The sequence below is a fragment of the Carassius auratus genome, chromosome 13, assembly GCF_003368295.1.
Source record: "Carassius auratus strain Wakin chromosome 13, ASM336829v1, whole genome shotgun sequence".
Classification (NCBI taxonomy): Eukaryota; Metazoa; Chordata; class Actinopteri; order Cypriniformes; family Cyprinidae; genus Carassius; species Carassius auratus.
The window spans coordinates 5,479,320-5,497,164 of NC_039255.1; the positions used below are offsets into that span (position 1 = coordinate 5,479,320).

The following is a 17,845-nucleotide window of genomic DNA, read 5'->3' on the forward strand; positions in this document are numbered from 1 at the left end:
TGTGTGTGGTTGACATGAAGCTGATGAAAGTAGAGGCCGTTTCCACAGCAGTGCCAAGGATATGAGAGATCACAGGCACAGGCACTACCTATAACAAAGTGTTTTCTGATAAGATCCCTTGAGGAACAAACAGCCATAGAGAGAGGAAGAATCCAGGCACCTAGGCCAGAGACTGATAGAGAGAGGTAAAGGGTAATGAGTAGGAGAAGGACAAAAATGACAAGTTGAAGTTCTGCAAAAGAAAGGTCTGCTTTTGATATGAAGAAAACATTAAATAATCTGGTCGAGGTGCCAGATGAAAAATATAAATATTATAATCAGTTTTGTTTAAAATCCACAAAATAAATTTTGAAACATAATAGATCTGGACCTAAAACAGAAATGAAGCGATACATATGAATGACCAGAATATGTTAATAAATAAATAAACGAATAAATATTAGCCTATTATTAAATGGTGAGTGTGTGTCTTTGTAGGATAGGATAGTGGGGGAATATACAGAAAGAGAAAGATACAGGAAAAAAGCAGTGGCGATAATTAATTGCATCTTCAAAATGCAGCTTTAAAGATTTACGATCATACAAACTGCGTTTGTGATTTTATATGAAGCTATGTTCCTCAAGAGGGCAGCAGAGAGACAGAGTGCACGCTGCACAATGCTGGATTTCATGGAACCTGACTCTCCTCTACTGTTCATTCAAAAAACTATTTTCCATTACAGCTGGATTTTCTTTTTTTTTCTTTTTTTACTAAAGCGAATGTCATTTCAATATGATCCAGAGATAAGAGGCAGGTCTTAAAAATTCCTATTTCACTGAACACAGATGGCAGTGCTAATATTATTGCCTATGTTTGCAAATAGAATACTAGCTCACTACACAGTTTTCTGCAGTAATTCAGTGACACATTACCTTATAATGTTATGTGAATGTAATCAGTTATCAGTTACCATTTAAATAAATGTTTTGGGATTTAATATATATATATATATATATATATATATATATATATATATATATATATATATATATATATATATATATATATATATATGAACAGTCTGATACATAAGTCCAAAAGAGATGTTTAAAAAATTCTGAAATTAGTATTATTTTATTATATACTGGAAATATAATACAGTATACTGGAAATGGTAGGTCAAATGGAGTGCATGGCATTGTGAGATACAGTATTCCACTGAGTGTGCTTTTTTGTATACTGCATACAGTTATGTACATATTTAAATATTTGCAAACTTTTACATACAAAATTATATTTTTGTCAAGATAGAAAATGTTTGAAAAAAATAATAATAAAAAACACTTTAAAAAATAAAAATAATTTATTTGAAATTTATAAAATAGTTATTTAATTAAATGTGAATATTTAAATATTTAAAAAAAAATGTGCAAAACAGAAATATTGTTATGCTGACTATCATTTGTAGTGGGAGGGGGAAAAAAACTATGAACTAAGAGATGCTCTTTGAAAAATATTTTTCAAATCTGGAGAGACCATGTTAATCAGGCTTTGCACAAATTCAAATTTCAGTTCCATTGCATAATTTATTATACTGATTGATGGAGAGGAAAACTTTATTTTAAAAAAGAATGCTGCACAATAGAATTAGCCTCATGTTTTTTCAAATCCTGCTGCAACATTGCTAATAAAGTTAACACCATCGTTGCCCCTTAAATCCATTCCACACACTTACTGAAATCTTATCTGCACTCCTCCTCTCTCACACCATGTCTGGAAGTTAGTGAAAAATGATTGGATTTTGCTCAAGTCCCCTTATACTTTAGAGAGAAACCTCTCGTCCTCATTCTGAATGTTTTCCACACCTACAGCTTTACTAAACATGCTATTATACACCTCCAACATCATACGCTTGCTGTGATAACCTGCTGACGGCTGACCCACAATCAATTATTTACTGCTGTGAGCATGTAGACAAACTCGATAAGATCAGACGTGAGGGATGATGAGAAAGTGATTAACAAACCAGCATCAACACAAACCTCAAACATTAAAACTTCAGCCTCGCTGGTGCAATAACAAGCGAACAAAAAGTTTAGTTTAGTAGGACAATTAATTTACCATTGTTTTTTGTTTTTTTTAATTAGGCTGAAACCAAGTGGATTTAATTTGGTTAAAAAGGTTTAGAGTTCCATAGAACATAACTGTCCATAATATGGTGTACCATTTGTTATTTTATGACAACCAAATTACTTTATTTAGCAAGTCCTCTTCCACGTTTTCAATATCTGCATTAGTGTTAGAAGTGCTGTACACAGGTGTCAAACTCTTTAAAGGTTGAGGGCCGTATTTTTATTTATTTATTTTTTTGGAAGCAATAATTACCATTTATGCAGAGTGTGTTTTTGAGATAGCACCTAGGTTTAAGCCCGTCAAGGATAAATATGATACTAAAGCTATTGATTGGGATCCATTGACTCGGCTGATTCGTTTAGAAATGAAGCTAGTGATTTGGGCCACTGAATCATTGACTCAAATGATTTGTTCACAAAGACAGATTCATTCAGTAACAAATGAGCCCAGCTCATTCACTGTCAGAACTCAAATTTACAGTTCATGTCTTTCTTTCTTCAGTCATAAATACATTATTTTTGAGGAACAACAGTTTTCTATGCAAATATATTTTCTAATGTAATTTATTCCTGTGATTAAAGCTGTATTTTTAGCATCATTACTTCAGTCTTCAGTTACATGTTCCTTCAGAAATCATTGTATATATGCTGATTTGCAGATTGTTTTTTGTTTATTTAAAAAAAAAACAGTTTCACAGTCAAGGTTATGATATGTGTTTAAGTTAGGTTTAAAATATATTTAAGTTGTTGATAGGTGGCTAAAAAAATACTCTTCACCTAATATATGAACATGATAATGCATGAACGTTGAAGGAGTTGGTTTGGTTGTATGTAGAGTGTTCGTTTTCATAAAGCTTCAGTTTCTGGTCTGTTGTGTACAGGACACAAGAGGGCAGCAGCAGTCCTTCATGAGAGCGTGGAGGTAATTCCTCTGCAGCCCTCTGAGAATGATGAGTGAACCTTTTCAAAAAAAAAATACAAAAAAATAAAATAAAGGTGTTTCTGCATCAACAGATATTAATGGAACCGCGAGTCATTCTTCACTCTTAATAAAAGGAATTATATATATACAGTATATGTATGTGTGTTTAAAAATACTTAAGTTGTATAAGTGTCTATCAGGGTGGCCATCGTGTCATCAATGTATACCAAAAAGCCTGATTTAATTTAATTTAAATTTACATACATTTGAATTCCAAAGGTCTGAGATCAAGTGAAAATATTTCTATTTTAATATAATTTAAATAAATGTATGTATGCATGCAAAATATGCATATTTATTTCAAGAATGCATGAATACTGTAATATACAAGATCATTTTCTAATGTATTCTATGAACTCTTAGCCCAGTACTTAAATAATAATAAAAAAAAGTCACGACCTGAAAAATGTTCTCAAGTAAATTAATACAGATAGAAATTGGTCAGTCGTGGACTGAAGATGTTTATTTGGTGTACATTAAAAACTGAAAATTAACAAACAAAACCTGATGACCTAGAACAAAGTTTAATATGACTCCAGTCCAGGCAATCTGGCCGCGCTAATTTCCGTTGTCTAAAAAAAGGAGAATCTTGCTCTGCAGACGCAAACACGTTACTAACAAATGAAGACCTGAAACATCATTCTGTAGTGTAGGAAAAACAATCGCAAAAGTGTTTCAAATATGTTTAGAAAGAAAACCAACTACACATTGCAAATACTCGGGCAGTAAAAAGTACATACTCAGGCTTTTGTGTTAAAATAAGAATATCTGACAAAATATATTTAGTTTACAAAACTTTGATACGTGAGACTACACTTAAAGCATCTGTTAAATGGTGTTTATATATTATCATACATGTCCATATTGCACGAGAATCGTCGGAAAACTTGGTCCTCCCTCCTAGCACAGACAGAGAGGTCGAAAGTTAATCTGTCTCAACAGAGAGTAGAAGCAAAAGATTGAATAGAAATCATACAAGCATCTTAGAGTACATGTAAGACTGAATAACACATAATACTTGGTTTTAATCTCTCTCTCCCCTCCGTCTTGTTCTGTCTCCAGAACTGTGTCATTTCACTGGTCCTTTGACTCATACAACAGTTTGGCAGCCTAGAGACAAATGGCATGGAAAACATTATATTATATAAAACAGTAAAAATAAAACTCACTAGGTGATTATCAAGGGGAAAAAAAGTGCAGATTAACATTACGTTTTCTCTTGTTTCTAAATAAATGCGACTTATAGTCCAGTGCAACTTATATATGTTTTTTTCCTCATCATGACGTATTTTTGGACTGATGCGACTTATACTCAGGTGCGACTTATAGTCTGAAAAATACGGTAGTTTTGGAGATTTCTTCCTTTTTAAATAGAATATACCTGAAGCTGACTTGCCTTAAAGGGACTTAAGGCAATTTATTTAATTAGAGACCTATTTATGTAATTACATGTAACATTTAGAATATATTCAAACACTGATTTTGCTAGAAATGTAAAATTAAACTTGATTATATAATAAATGTGATTACTGCAATTATATCACAAGCATCTCCGATTTAGATTTCAGTTAAAAATTAAGAATGGGTAAGTTTGAAATGATCATTTCTCAGTGAAAAAAACCCATCACTCATTTCAGAATTGGTACATGAATATATTATTTGACCTCTTTTATACCTCATTTTTACAGTGCAATCTTTCACGCACACCTACTTTGTGCATGGCTGTGAGCCAGGCAGACGCGACGCGCTTGTCATCAGCAGTTTCCATGTGGAGCTCCTGAAGGTTCAGAGATCCTGGTGGCTTGTACTGAAGCACCATGCCACTGGCTCGAAGAGATCCTCCTGAAAACAGGTCAAAGATCAGAGGTGGGTTTGCACACAAAAGATTTGTGTTTAACAGATGTCATTCACATAATACGACAGTAACATGGTGCTGAAGTGCAACTGTAATATCTCCAGCAAACATAAATGATGGGGAAACCATGAATAACTTGATGTCTTGAACACCATAAACATGCACAAGCAGCCGTTCATTAGACTGCCTTGCTTTGACACTATTACTTCCAGCCATGTCACAGGAAATGAGTGCATGCGAGGTTACTCTCATCATGTGAAGGGAACAACAAGGAAAACAATGGCACAAATTTTAGATGAGGAAGGAGAAGATATAAAAGAGAGATAGAGGGACGCTGACCTTCAGATATTTGACTGTCCAGCAAGCTCGTGTACGAGCATACATCTTTCTCTTAATGCAGAAGAGAACAAGGAAATTGAAGACAATAACATTAAAAAGGAAAGAGACATAAACAGAAAAAGTCTGTTCAAGTGTATGTATGCATCATAAGAAGATGTACATAAATTGAAGGGAACAACAAGGAAATCAAACTAAATGGCACATATTTTACACGATGAAGAAGAAGAAATAAGAGAGAGAGAGATAGAGGGACGCTGACCTTCAGATATTTGACTCTCCAGCAAGCTCATGTACGAGCATATATCTTTCTCTTCATGCAGAAGAGAACAAGGAAATTAAAGAAAAGAAGAGAACGTTAAAAGGAAAGAAATATAAACAAACAGAAAAAGTATGTTCAAGTGTATGTATGCATAATAAGATGTATATAAATTGGCCTCAAAAAGTTTTTGAAGTCAGTCAAGTCACACTTAATGCTTTTGCATGAATCTAAATAAGTGGCATTTATGTGTGAACTTAAGATGAACTGACTTCATAAACACATTAAAAATCCCCAGTGAGTTTTAAAGTCATTGCAAAAAAATTGTTTATCTGATATATGTAATGCAGTGACATTCAGACATTTTACGTGTCCAAAAATCTACAGGGGACACTTTATAGTGTGTATGTTTCAGATGTATAGAGTTAAGTTCACTCAATGTTAATAGACATCAGCGTTCAGTTAATGCAGAAACTGACAAAGCATTTGTATAGTCATGTGATTATTTGAAGATACATTGTGAAGCTTTCCAAGAAAACTCTCTATATCCTATCATCAGTATCAGATCAGGCCATATTGTCTCATTTTATTAACAGAATTATTCTCAGTTCATAATCATACTTGCGTGAATTCATATTTAAAAACAAACCCCATGTAGGATTCATGCTGAACCCTCACTTCTTCTGAAATAAGAGAGGTGGCAGTAAAAGTCTTTATTGATTAGTATTACAGGAAGTTATGAGCTTCTGGGATCCATCCAGAAAAGATGCCCATTAGAAGTAATTTATCACAATCAAATAAGAAGACTGTTGATACTCTATAAACGTGGGGCATGTGATTACCAGACAAACATAGCACTCACTAATTCAAGTTTGGTCATGACGGTCAACTAGCGGTCCAATAGCAACTAACTAAATTATTGAAGACAACTAGTAGTAAGTCTACCTGAACTTATTGTTTAGCAGCAGTGCTTTATAATTGAATAATTTTAATTTAATGGTTTCCACAAAAATATTAAGCAGCACAACTGTTTTCAACATTTCTAATAATCACAAATGTTGTTTTTTTAAGGCATCCAATCAGCATATTAGAATTTCAACATTTTAAAACACATTCAAACAGAAAACAGTTATTTTAGACTGTAATAATATAACACAATATTACTGTTTTGCATGCATTTAATTACACAAATGCTGCCCTGGTGAGAAAGGTGATTCGTTCAAAATATTCTAACAAATGTACCGACCTCAAACTTTTGAGTTTAAAAGTTAAAAAAGGACTTTAGTGTTTCAAGTCACTTAGGATAAAAGCGTCAATCAGAGTGTATGCAATGCTAGCAAATGTGCTAAAATCACTAACAAGTTTTTGGTCCTGTTTTCTATTATATTTGGCTAGTGTCCAGAGAACAGTCTTAAAAATCAATGTGTGTATTGCTGTGAAACGTTTGTCCACATAAAGCCTCACCTCCCGGGGTTGAGCTCTCAGTCAACACCTGCATAGTGGAAATGCGAGACAGCTCCACCTCAAAATGACTCTCGCCATCAAGAAAGAGATATCTGAGAGCAAAAAAAAAAAAAAGAGAGAGAGAGATTCAAGACAGAATAGATCACATTTAAAGAAGTGAATTTGTGGGTTCTACCTTTGATTATTGGACAAACGGCAGACCATGGTCTCTGATTTCTCTGAGGAATCCACTTTGACCAGGAAAGTTCCTCCTACAATGCAAGGTTGTAAAAGGCTATAAAGTTTGTGAGTGGAAAGACTTATTAATGTATTTGACAACGTTTTCCACATAAATAAAAGAGCTCATGAATGTTTAAAGCACCAAATTCTAAGTAGTCAATCAATTTGGTTACACTGCATTAATACACATCTTCAAACATCAATGTTTTCAGAGTCACAAAAGACTGTTCAGACTTCCATTATGAGGCAGAAGAATCCAACCCCAAAAATCTATTACATCCAGATGAAGACGCACACATCTGGATGATATATACTGTACTACTATTCAAAGGCTTGTGGTCAATAAGAATATAAAACGTTTTTGAAAGAAGTGTCTTCTGCTCACCAAGGCTGCAATTATTTTTTAACAAAAATACAGTAAAAACAGAAATACTGTGAAATGTTAATACAATTTAAAAGAGCAGTATTATCTTAGAATATATTTTCAAAATATTATTTATTCTTGTGATTGAAAAGCTGGGTTTTCAGCAGCAATTACTGCAGTCTTCAGTGTTTTGATGAATATATTGTGCATCTGCTGAAAAAGGTAAGAATTCCTTTAAATAAATAAATAAGTTATTACCGACTAGTGAAACATTCCTTATGAGCCAAGCCTCTTAAATCTTAAAAAAGTGATCATACATTGTTTTGAAATATTGTGCATTCCTAGTTGTGATCATAGATCAGTCTTTGTATTTTATCAGATTTCACCAGAACAACATTTTCCATACACACTCAAGCAAACACAGTGACTATATTCTGTTTCAAGCAGCAGTTAAGATGAGTCTCAGGTAAAGGATTACTTATTAAGTCAGTGTACACTGAAGTTAGCTACTGGATGAGTTGCATAACATGCATATGCTTTCCCTGGCCTGTACTTAGTGACATCATAAACTTCAGTGAGCCTGCAAAAGAAAAGTGGTTTCAAGTTAAAAGCATCCCAGTGTGCATTCGTTCAACCCACCGGCAGTGAGCACTTTAAGCTGTTTGTCGTAAAACTCCACCTCTTTCTGTGAGATGAGGCTGCACTCCGAACACTGCCTCACCGGATCCACAAAACACATCCTGGGAAGAGCCACCTTCTGACTGCAGCATTTATCACAGAAACAGCGACCGCAGCGCCGACAGTGATGCTGCCGTACACAGAAGAAACACAAAGCATTAAATCCATCAGAATTCCATCAAACAGCAACAAAAGAGTAAAACATAGCATGGCCAAATTAAAGGGATAGTCCTTCCAAAAATGGACATTTACTCTCCCTCATGTTGTTCCAAATGTGTTTCAGTTGCTTTCGAGCACAAAAGAAGATATGTTGAAGAAAAGTGGCAACCTAACAGCTGCTAGTATCCATTGACTTATATAGTATGAAAAAAAAAAAAAAAAAACTTTGTAAGTCAATGGCTACCGTCAACTGTTTGGTTACCAACATTTTTCAAAATATCTTCTTTTTTTTCGCTTAACAGAAGAAAGAAACTCATAAACGATTGGAAAAACATGAGGGTGAGTAAATGATGACAGAACTTTCATTTTTGGGTGAACTACCCCTTTACCAGTTATAAATAAGTGATAAAACCAGAATCAAAATTCAAGATAATTTCAATAATCCACTTTAGACCTTCCACTAACTACAAGTAACTTTGCAGCTACATGTCAACTAGCTCTCTTTAGAGTATTTGTAGAGCTCAGGGCTGGTAGAATAAGTTAACACATACTTGCAAAGTTATTTATAGTCAGTATAATTTCTGTTGGGGAACCGTCAAAATAAAGTGTTAGCAGATATTAAGCAGACAGTTTTTTTTTTATATTACTTACAGTTGCAACTCTAAAAAATAGAATATCATGGAAAAGTTTTTTTATTTTTTGTTATTTAATTCAGTAATTCAGTAATTTAACTCATATTCTAGATTCACTGCACACAAACTTAAATATTTCAAGTGTTTTGTTGTTTGTTTGTTTTTATTCTGATGATTATGACTTACAGCTTAGGAAAATTTTAAATTCAGTATATCAAAATATTTGAATATTTTCTCAAAGATCAATCAATCAATTAAAAAAAAATTATATATATAAAAGATTTACAAAACATAAATGTTCAAGATCTCCAAAGAAGGTCTAATTATCCACTCAATTCTTGGTTGGGGCAGCTTGGATTCTGTGACTCTCCAGTTTTCCTCCAGACTCCAGACCTCGATTTCCAAATGAAATGCTAAATTTACTTTCATCTGAAATGAGGACTTTGGTTGTTGCTTGTGCACCTTTTCCTACTACACTTTTTCCTTCCAGTCAACTTTCTGTGAATATATTTTGATACAGCACTCTGTGAACAGCCAGCCCTTTCAGCATTGACCTTCTGAAGCTTACCCTCCTTGTGGGAGTTGATGATTGTCTTCTGAACAACTGTCAAGTCAGTAGTCTTTCCCATAATTATGGTTGCATGCTCTAAACTAGTCCAAGGGGTACCCAGTACAATATTTCAGTTTGTGTGCAATGAATCTAGAATATAAAGAAGTTTGCTTATTATTATTATTATTATTATTAAATTACACAAAAAAAACCTTTTCCATGATATTATTTTTTTTAGATGCATCTGTAATATGTCTAAAGTGTTATCTTTGAGGAAAGATGAGTTTACAATTTGATGCATGTGAATATATTACTATTATTTTATTTATTTAGACAGAATTGTATAGAATTGTAAGCTCTAACACAGAACACTTTCATGTAACCAAAAAGATTCAAAGATTCAGACATACAACAAAGGCAGGAAGAAGGAGGAAGCAAAAAAGGAGAAAAAAGGATACAGGAAGGAAAACTTGCAACAGCATATTATTGCAAAACTAGAAACATAGACACTTAAAAAGAAAGAAATGAAACTGTTCAAGTTTAAGGAAGACAATCATAAAGGGTCATTCATACATACACCCAGATTAAAGCAAAAAAGCAGGTAGTCAACTGATTATTTTTTTATTGTAGGTATGTGACAAATCTGAATGAAGATTGATGAAATGTGGCAATTACCAAAAATGAGGTACACCCACATACAGGGATATATATAAGTATATATTATCTATCTATCCAGATGGATAGTAGATAGATTTTTTCAGTTCAAATTGTCAAATACTATTTTTCAATCAGTATATTCCATTTGTAATCAGATTTTCAAAAGATACAGACAAAAAACATCAATAAATCTAGGACATCCAGATGTAGGAAAGGCACTTATGAGCAACAAAAGCCATTTGCGACTTGTCACTTGAAATTACTCCTGACACATGACGGGTCCATGTGCTTACCTTCCTGGTGATGAAGTCAAACTTAGTGTCACACTGCATACATCTGGGGCACTAAAGAAAGATTATAGTGAAAAATAACCTAAATTCTTTAAATGCTCTTTATAACACAAATAGAAGAAATATCAAACATATTCAGAACTTTGTATGTTGCACAAGTCAATTACATTTGATAAGATAGTTGTGGAAAATCCTCCCAGAGACTTTAACTGAATTTAGGCCACATATCTGGGCTTAACAGCAGTACAAGCAGAAGTAGAATAAAACGCTTCAGGTCTGACCGCATTTTAAAGTCTACGTATGCAATACATATTTTTGCAAACATATCATGAGCTTAATAACTGATTAACATGCTTACATAACATAGTACAGCTTTTTGCTCCTCCAACAAAGAACAAAGTCAAAGTTTTTACTCATTTTATAGTTTACAGTAGTGCACTTACAATAGAAATCTGTGAGGCAAGATACCACACCAGAATAAACATTATAATACACAATGCAATGCAACAAGACTTAAACATGAAATGACATTTGTGTAGTAAATTGCTTACTTAACCCATTCAACTTCAATCACAACCAAGTAAAGCATGGTAAAACTTGGTATGTTTCAGAAATGAGTGAAACAGTGCACGTGCACATTTACAGCGGCTGGTTGTGCAATTATTTTCCCATAGGGATTTTTTTTTTCTTTACTTAATCTTTGTTTAATCACACCACTACAAATTTTTATTTGAAGAAAAATAAAAGTATGTGAAGATTGTACCGTGTCTGGTAGCCATTGACTTCCATAGTATCCATGGCTATCAACAACTGTCACCAACATTCTTCAAAATCTCTTCTTTTGTGTTCAACAGGAGAAAGAAACTCATACATGTTTGGAACGACATGAGGGCTAGTAAATGACAAAATATTGTTTTTTCGATGAACTATGTAGGATTTATGCATTCTCCCAATATTATTAATAAGTAGGCGTGACCTTATATTTGACAGTCGCTTTGCCGCCATGCAGAAGCATTGGATAAACATTTATTTTTATGACGAATGCCCCAAATATCAATCTTTTAACGTTACCCATATGAAGAGTTCACAGTTACCCAAAGTCGTAGACGAGACGTTCGCTATTATACACACACAAAAACATGAATTTAACTTACATGAATCTGAGATCAAATCCGTTCAAAAGCCCCAAGTCTTGCTATCTTTTTTTATTTGTGACACCATCTAAGAAACTTACAAAATATTTCCCACTGGCTCTTGTTGCCTTGAACAAACAACGCCCAAAGATAGAGACAAACCAACCAGAGCATCATCTGAATCATAACCACAATCTGATCGAAATTCATTACCTCTTTGTCCGGAACCCACTGCGGCTCATCCAGGGAAAACGGACTGGTGAAAGCACCGTTCTCCGGTACCATGCGGAGTCCGCTCGGGCTCCGGACCAGCTTTTTACCGTCAGGCACCGCGGACATGTTTGTGTTTATGAGTGCGCAGCTGCTGAGAAGAACAGTACAGACATCAGCAGGACTACAAGTCACGAGGCTGACTCCAGCTCTTTATTCGCCAGCTCCTTATTCGCCGAACTATCCATTCCACCTTAAAAATGTCTAGTGGTTGTTAATCCTTCCCTGTCAGTGCTATTGGTTGTATTTTTTAAAGGGACAGTTGCTCAAAACTGGCTTGCTTCAGACAGCAGTTAACAATGAACGGTAAAAATATAAAGTTATGTAAAAATGTATTGTATGTTTCAATACATAATGCACGTGACTTGCGAATGCAAGTTCTTTTTTTTATTTAAACGCCATGCCTTACTCAATGTCTTTTTCAACATACCCTGTATGAATAAAACAAGATAATATTGTTTGCAGCTCTTATGTAATCTTTATTAAAATGTATCCATTACTGTAAAAGATTAAATAAACATACATTATTTAACTGTCACACAAAATCTTGTATTACTGCAATTTCTGATGTGCTGTTGAAGAAACGTGCCCTACTCAACTGTATTCCGACAAAGCATATTGGGCATGTCATTTTTTTATTTCAAAGGTTCTCAAAAAAAGGATTACCTACAGGGCAAGAGTAATTCACTCTCTAACGAAATCCTTTATTAGACCATCTTCTGATTTTTTATTATGGAAATATAACCCAGACAAAAAATGCCCTCCAAAGCATCTGTATTTGACGAAAAAGCATATTGGGCATGTCATAATTTTTTTTTTGAAAGGTTCTCAAACAAATGAGCATGTAGAGGGCAAGAGTAATTCACTCTCTAACGAAATCCTGCATTAGAACATTTTCTGATGTTTTATTATGGAAATATGACCCAGAGAAAATGCTCTCAATAGCGAATTTATGGGCCGAAAAAGCATATTAGGCATGGCATCATTTTCTTGTTTCAAAGGTTCTCAAAAAAAGGAGCATGTAGAGGGCAAGAGTAATTCACTCTCTAACGAGATCCTGCATTAGAACATTTTCTGATGTTTTATTATAGAAATATGACCCAGAGAAAATGCCCTCAAAAACAACTTTATAGGCCGAAAAAGCATATTTGGCATGTCATCATTTTTGTGTTTCAAAGGTTCTCAAAAAAGGAGCATGTAGAGGGCAAGAGTAATTCACTCTCTAACGAGATCCTGCATTAGAACATTTTCTGATGTTTTATTATGGAAATATGACCCAGAGAAAAGGCCCTCAAAAGCAACTTCATGGGCGAAAAAGCATATTTGGCATGTCATAATTTTTTTGTTTCAAAGGTTCTCAAAAAAAAGGAGCACGTAGAGGGCAAGAGTAATTCACTCTCTAATGAGATCCTGCATTAGAACATTTTCTGATGTTTTATTACGGAAATATGAAAGCATATTGGGCATGTCATAATTTTCTTGTTTCAAAGGTTCTCAAGAAAAGGAGCACGTAGAGGGCAAGAGTAATTCACTCTCTAATGAGATCCTGCATTAGAACATTTTCTGATGTTTTATTACGAAAATATGACACAGAGAAAATGCTCTCAATAGCAACTTTATGGCCGAAAAAGCATATTGGGCATGTCATAATTTTCTTGTTTCAAAGGTTCTCAAAAAAAGGAGCACGTAGAGGGCAAGAGTAATTCACTCTCTAATGAAATCCTGCATTAGACCATCTTCAGATGTTTTATTATGGAAATATAACCCAGAGAATATGACCTCCAAGGCATCTGTATATGCCAAAAAAGCATAATTGGCATGTCATCATTTTTGTGTTTTAAAGGTTCTCAAAAAAGGGACCATGTAAAGGGAAAGAGTAATTCACTCTCTAATGAAATCCTACATTAGACGATTTTCTGATGTTTTATTACGAAAATATGACACAGAGAAAATGCTCTCAATAGCAACATTATGGCCGAAAAAGCATATTGGGCACGACAACATTTTCTTGTTTCAAAGGTTCTCAAAAAAGGAGCATGTAGAGGGCAAGAGTAATTCACTCTCTAACGAGATCCTGCATTAGAACATTTTCTGATGTTTTATTATGGAAATATGACCCAGAGAATATGCTCTCAATAGAAACTTTATGAGACGAAAAAGCATATTTGGCATGTCATAATTTTCTTGTTTCAAAGGTTCTCAAAAAAAGGAGTACGTAGAGGGCAAGAGTAATTCTGTCTGTAACAAGATCCTGCATTAGAACATTTTCTGATGTTTTATTATGGAAATACGATCCAGAGAAAATGCCTTCCAAAGCAACAGTATATGCGACAAAGCATATTTGGCATGGCATAATTTTCTTGTTTCAAAGGTTCTCAAAAAACTGAGCATGTAGAGAGCAAGAGTAATTCATTCTCTAACAAAATCCTGCATTAGAACATTTTCTGATGTTATATTATGGAATTATAACCCAGAGAATATTACCTCCAAAGCAACTGTATATGCGAAAAAGCATATTAGGCATGGCATCATTTTCTTGTTTCAAAGGTTCTCAAAAAAAGGAGCATGTAGAGGGCAAGAGTAATTCACTCTCTAACAAAATCCTGCATAAGAACATTTTCTGATGTTTTATCATGGAAATATAACCCAGAGAATATGCCCTCCAAAGCATCTGCATATGTCAAAAAAGCATATTGGGCATGACAACATTTTCTTATTTCAAAGGTTCTCAAAAAAAGGAGCATGTAGAGGGCAAGAGTAATTCACTTTCTAACGAGATCCTGCATTAGAACATTTTCTGATATTTTATTACGGAATTATGACACAGAGAAAATGCTCTCAATAGCAACTTTATGACCAAAAAAGCATATTAGGCATGGCATCATTTTCTTGTTTCAAAGGTTCTCAAAAAAAGGAGCATGTAGAGGGCAAGAGTAATTCACTCTCTAACAAAATCCTGCATAAGAACATTTTCTGATGTTTTATCATGGAAATATAACCCAGAGAATATGCCCTCCAAAGCATCTGCATATGTCAAAAAAGCATATTGGGCATGACAACATTTTCTTATTTCAAAGGTTCTCAAAAAAAGGAGCATGTAGAGGGCAAGAGTAATTCACTCTCTAACGAGATCCTGCATTAGAACATTTTCTGATGTTTTATTTTGGAAATATAACCCAGAGAAAATGCTCTCAATAGCAACTTTATGAGCCGAAAAAGCATATTTGGCATGTCATAATTTTCTTGTTTCAAAGGTTCTCAAAAAAAAGGAGTACGTAGAGGGCAAGAGTAATTCTGTCTCTAACAGGATCCTGCATTAGAACATTTTCTGATGTTTTATTATGGAAATATGACCCAGAGAAAATGCTCTCAATAGCAACTTTATGAGCCAAAAAAGCATATTTGGCATGTCATAATTTTCTTGTTTCAAAGGTTCTCAAAAAACGGAGCATGTAGAGAGCAAGAGTAATTCACTCTCTAACAAAATCCTGCATTAGATCATTTTTTGATGTTTTATTACGGAAATATAACCCAGAGAAAATGCTCTCAATAGCGAATTTATGGGCCGAAAAAGCATATTTTGCATGTCATAATTTTCTTGTTTCAAAGGTTCCCAAAAAAAGGAGCATTTAGAGGGCAAGAGTAATTCACTCTATAACAAAATCCTGCCTTAGAACATTTTCTGATGTTTTATTACGGAAATATGACCCATAGAAAATGCTCTCAATAGCAACTTCATAGGACGAAAAAGCATATTTGGCATGTTATAATTTTCTTGTTTCAAAGGTTCTCAAAAAAGGAGAATGTAGAGGGCAAGAGTAATTCACTCTCCAACGAAATCCTGCATTAGAAAATTTTCTGATGTTTTATTATGGAATTATAACCCAGAGATTATTACCTCCAAAGCAACTGTATATGCGAAAAAGCATATTAGGCATGGCATAATTTTCTTGTTTCAAAGGTTTTAAAAAAAAGGAGCTTGTAGAGGGCAAGAGTAATTCACTCTCTAACAAAATCCTGCATTAGAACATTTTCGGATGTTTTATTATGGAAATATAACCCAGAGAAAATGCCCTCCAAAGCATCTGTATGTCGAAAAAGCATATTGGGCATGAAAACATTTTCTTGTTTCAAAGGTTCTCAAAAAAAGGAGCACATAGAGGGCAAGAGTAATTCACTCTCTAACGAGATCCTGCATTAGAACATTTTCTGATGTTTTATTATGGAAATATGACCCAAAGAAAATGCCCTCGAAAGCAAATGTATATGCGAAAAAGCATATTAGGCATGACAACATTTTCTTGTTTTAAAGGTTCTCAAAAAAGGAGCACGTAGAGGGCAAGAGTAATTCACTCTCTTATGAGATCCTGCATTAGAACATTTTCTGGTGATTTATTATGGAAATATGACCCAGAGAAAATGCCCTCCAAAGCAACTGTATGCGAAAAAGCATATTAGGCTTGTCATAATTTTCTTGTTTCAAAAGTTCTCAAAAAAGGAGCACGTAGAGGGCAAGAGAAATTCACTCTCTAATGAAATCCTGCATTTGAACTTTTTTTGATGTTTTAATATGGAAATATGACCCAAGAAAGAGAAAATGCCCTCCAAAGCATTTGTATATGATAGTGTAGTGGGAATCACAACTTAAATATGCAGGATTACATTAGAGAGTGAATTACTCTTGCCCTTTACGTGCTCCTTTTTTGCTATTGAGAGCATTTTCTCTGTGTCATATTTTCGTAATAAAACATCAGAAAATGTTGTAATGCAGGATCTCGTTAGAGAGTGAATTACTCTTGCCCTCTACATGCTCCTTTTTTGAGAACCTTTGAAACAAGAAAATGTTGTCATGCCCAATATGCTTTTTCGGCCATAAAGTTGCTATTGAGAGCATTTTCTCTGTGTCATATTTTCGTAATAAAACATCAGAAAATCGTCTAATGTAGGATTTCATTAGAGAGTGAATTACTCTTTCCCTTTACATGGTCCCTTTTTTGAGAACCTTTAAAACACAAAAATGATGACATGCCAATTATGTTTTTTTGGCATATACAGATGCCTTGGAGGTCATATTCTCTGGGTTATATTTCCATAATAAAACATCTGAAGATGGTCTAATGCAGGATTTCATTAGAGAGTGAATTACTCTTGCCCTCTACGTGCTCCTTTTTTTGAGAACCTTTGAAACAAGAAAATTATGACATGCCCAATATGCTTTCATATTTCCGTAATAAAACATCAGAAATTGTTCTAATGCAGGATCTCATTAGAGAGTGAATTACTCTTGCCCTCTACGTGCTCCTTTTTTTTGAGAACCTTTGAAACAAAAAAATTATGACATGCCAAATATGCTTTTTCGCCCATGAAGTTGCTTTTGAGGGCCTTTTCTCTGGGTCATATTTACATAATAAAACATCAGAGAATGTTCTAATGCAGGATCTCGTTAGAGAGTGAATTACTCTTGCCCTCTACATGCTCCTTTTTTGAGAACCTTTGAAACACAAAAATGATGACATGCCAAATATGCTTTTTCGGCCTATAAAGTTGCTTTTGAGGGCATTTTCTCTGGGTCATATTTCTATAATAAAACATCAGAAAATGTTCTAATGCAGGATCTCGTTAGAGAGTGAATTACTCTTGCCCTCTACATGCTCCTTTTTTTGAGAACCTTTGAAACAAGAAAATGATGCCATGCCTAATATGCTTTTTCGGCCCATAAATTCGCTATTGAGAGCATTTTCTCTGGGTCATATTTCCATAATAAAACATCAGAAAATGTTCTAATGCAGGATTTCGTTAGAGAGTGAATTACTCTTGCCCTCTACATGCTCATTTGTTTGAAAACCTTTCAAAAAAAAATTATGACATGCCCAATATGCTTTTTC

General features: G+C 34.2%; 1 protein-coding gene across 2 annotated transcripts; it reads right to left on the reverse strand.

Moving 5' to 3' along the window:
• Positions 1–3,499: 3,499 nt before the first annotated feature.
• Positions 3,500–12,097, reverse strand: LOC113112415 (zinc finger FYVE domain-containing protein 21-like). 2 transcript variants are annotated; one of them, XM_026277964.1, is made up of 9 exons: positions 11,904–12,097; positions 10,561–10,611; positions 8,231–8,399; positions 7,184–7,259; positions 7,009–7,100; positions 5,548–5,598; positions 5,289–5,339; positions 4,806–4,936; positions 3,500–4,204 (listed from the first exon to the last, which is right to left on the reverse strand). In XM_026277964.1, exons 1-9 carry the CDS (start codon positions 12,027–12,029, stop codon positions 4,169–4,171), a joined length of 783 nt encoding a protein of 260 aa, XP_026133749.1. In that variant the 5' UTR covers positions 12,030–12,097; the 3' UTR covers positions 3,500–4,168. The 2 variants fall into 2 exon arrangements, with proteins under 2 accessions (XP_026133749.1, XP_026133750.1); XM_026277965.1 differs by lacking the exons at positions 5,289–5,339; positions 5,548–5,598 and having other exon boundaries at positions 11,904–12,091.
• Between the last annotated feature and the right edge of the window lie 5,748 nt (positions 12,098–17,845).

Coding starts and splice junctions, on each gene's coding strand:
- LOC113112415 (XM_026277964.1), bottom strand. CDS start 12,029: ATGTCCGCGGTGCCTGACGGTAAAAAGCTGGTCCGGAGCCCGAGCGGA. Junction 10,612..11,903: donor AGTGGGTTCCGGACAAAGAG/GTAATGAATTTC, acceptor ATCTTTCTTTAG/TGCCCCAGATGTATGCAGTG. Junction 5,599..7,008: donor TGAGAGCTCAACCCCGGGAG/GTGAGGCTTTAT, acceptor TTCTGCATGAAG/AGAAAGATATATGCTCGTAC.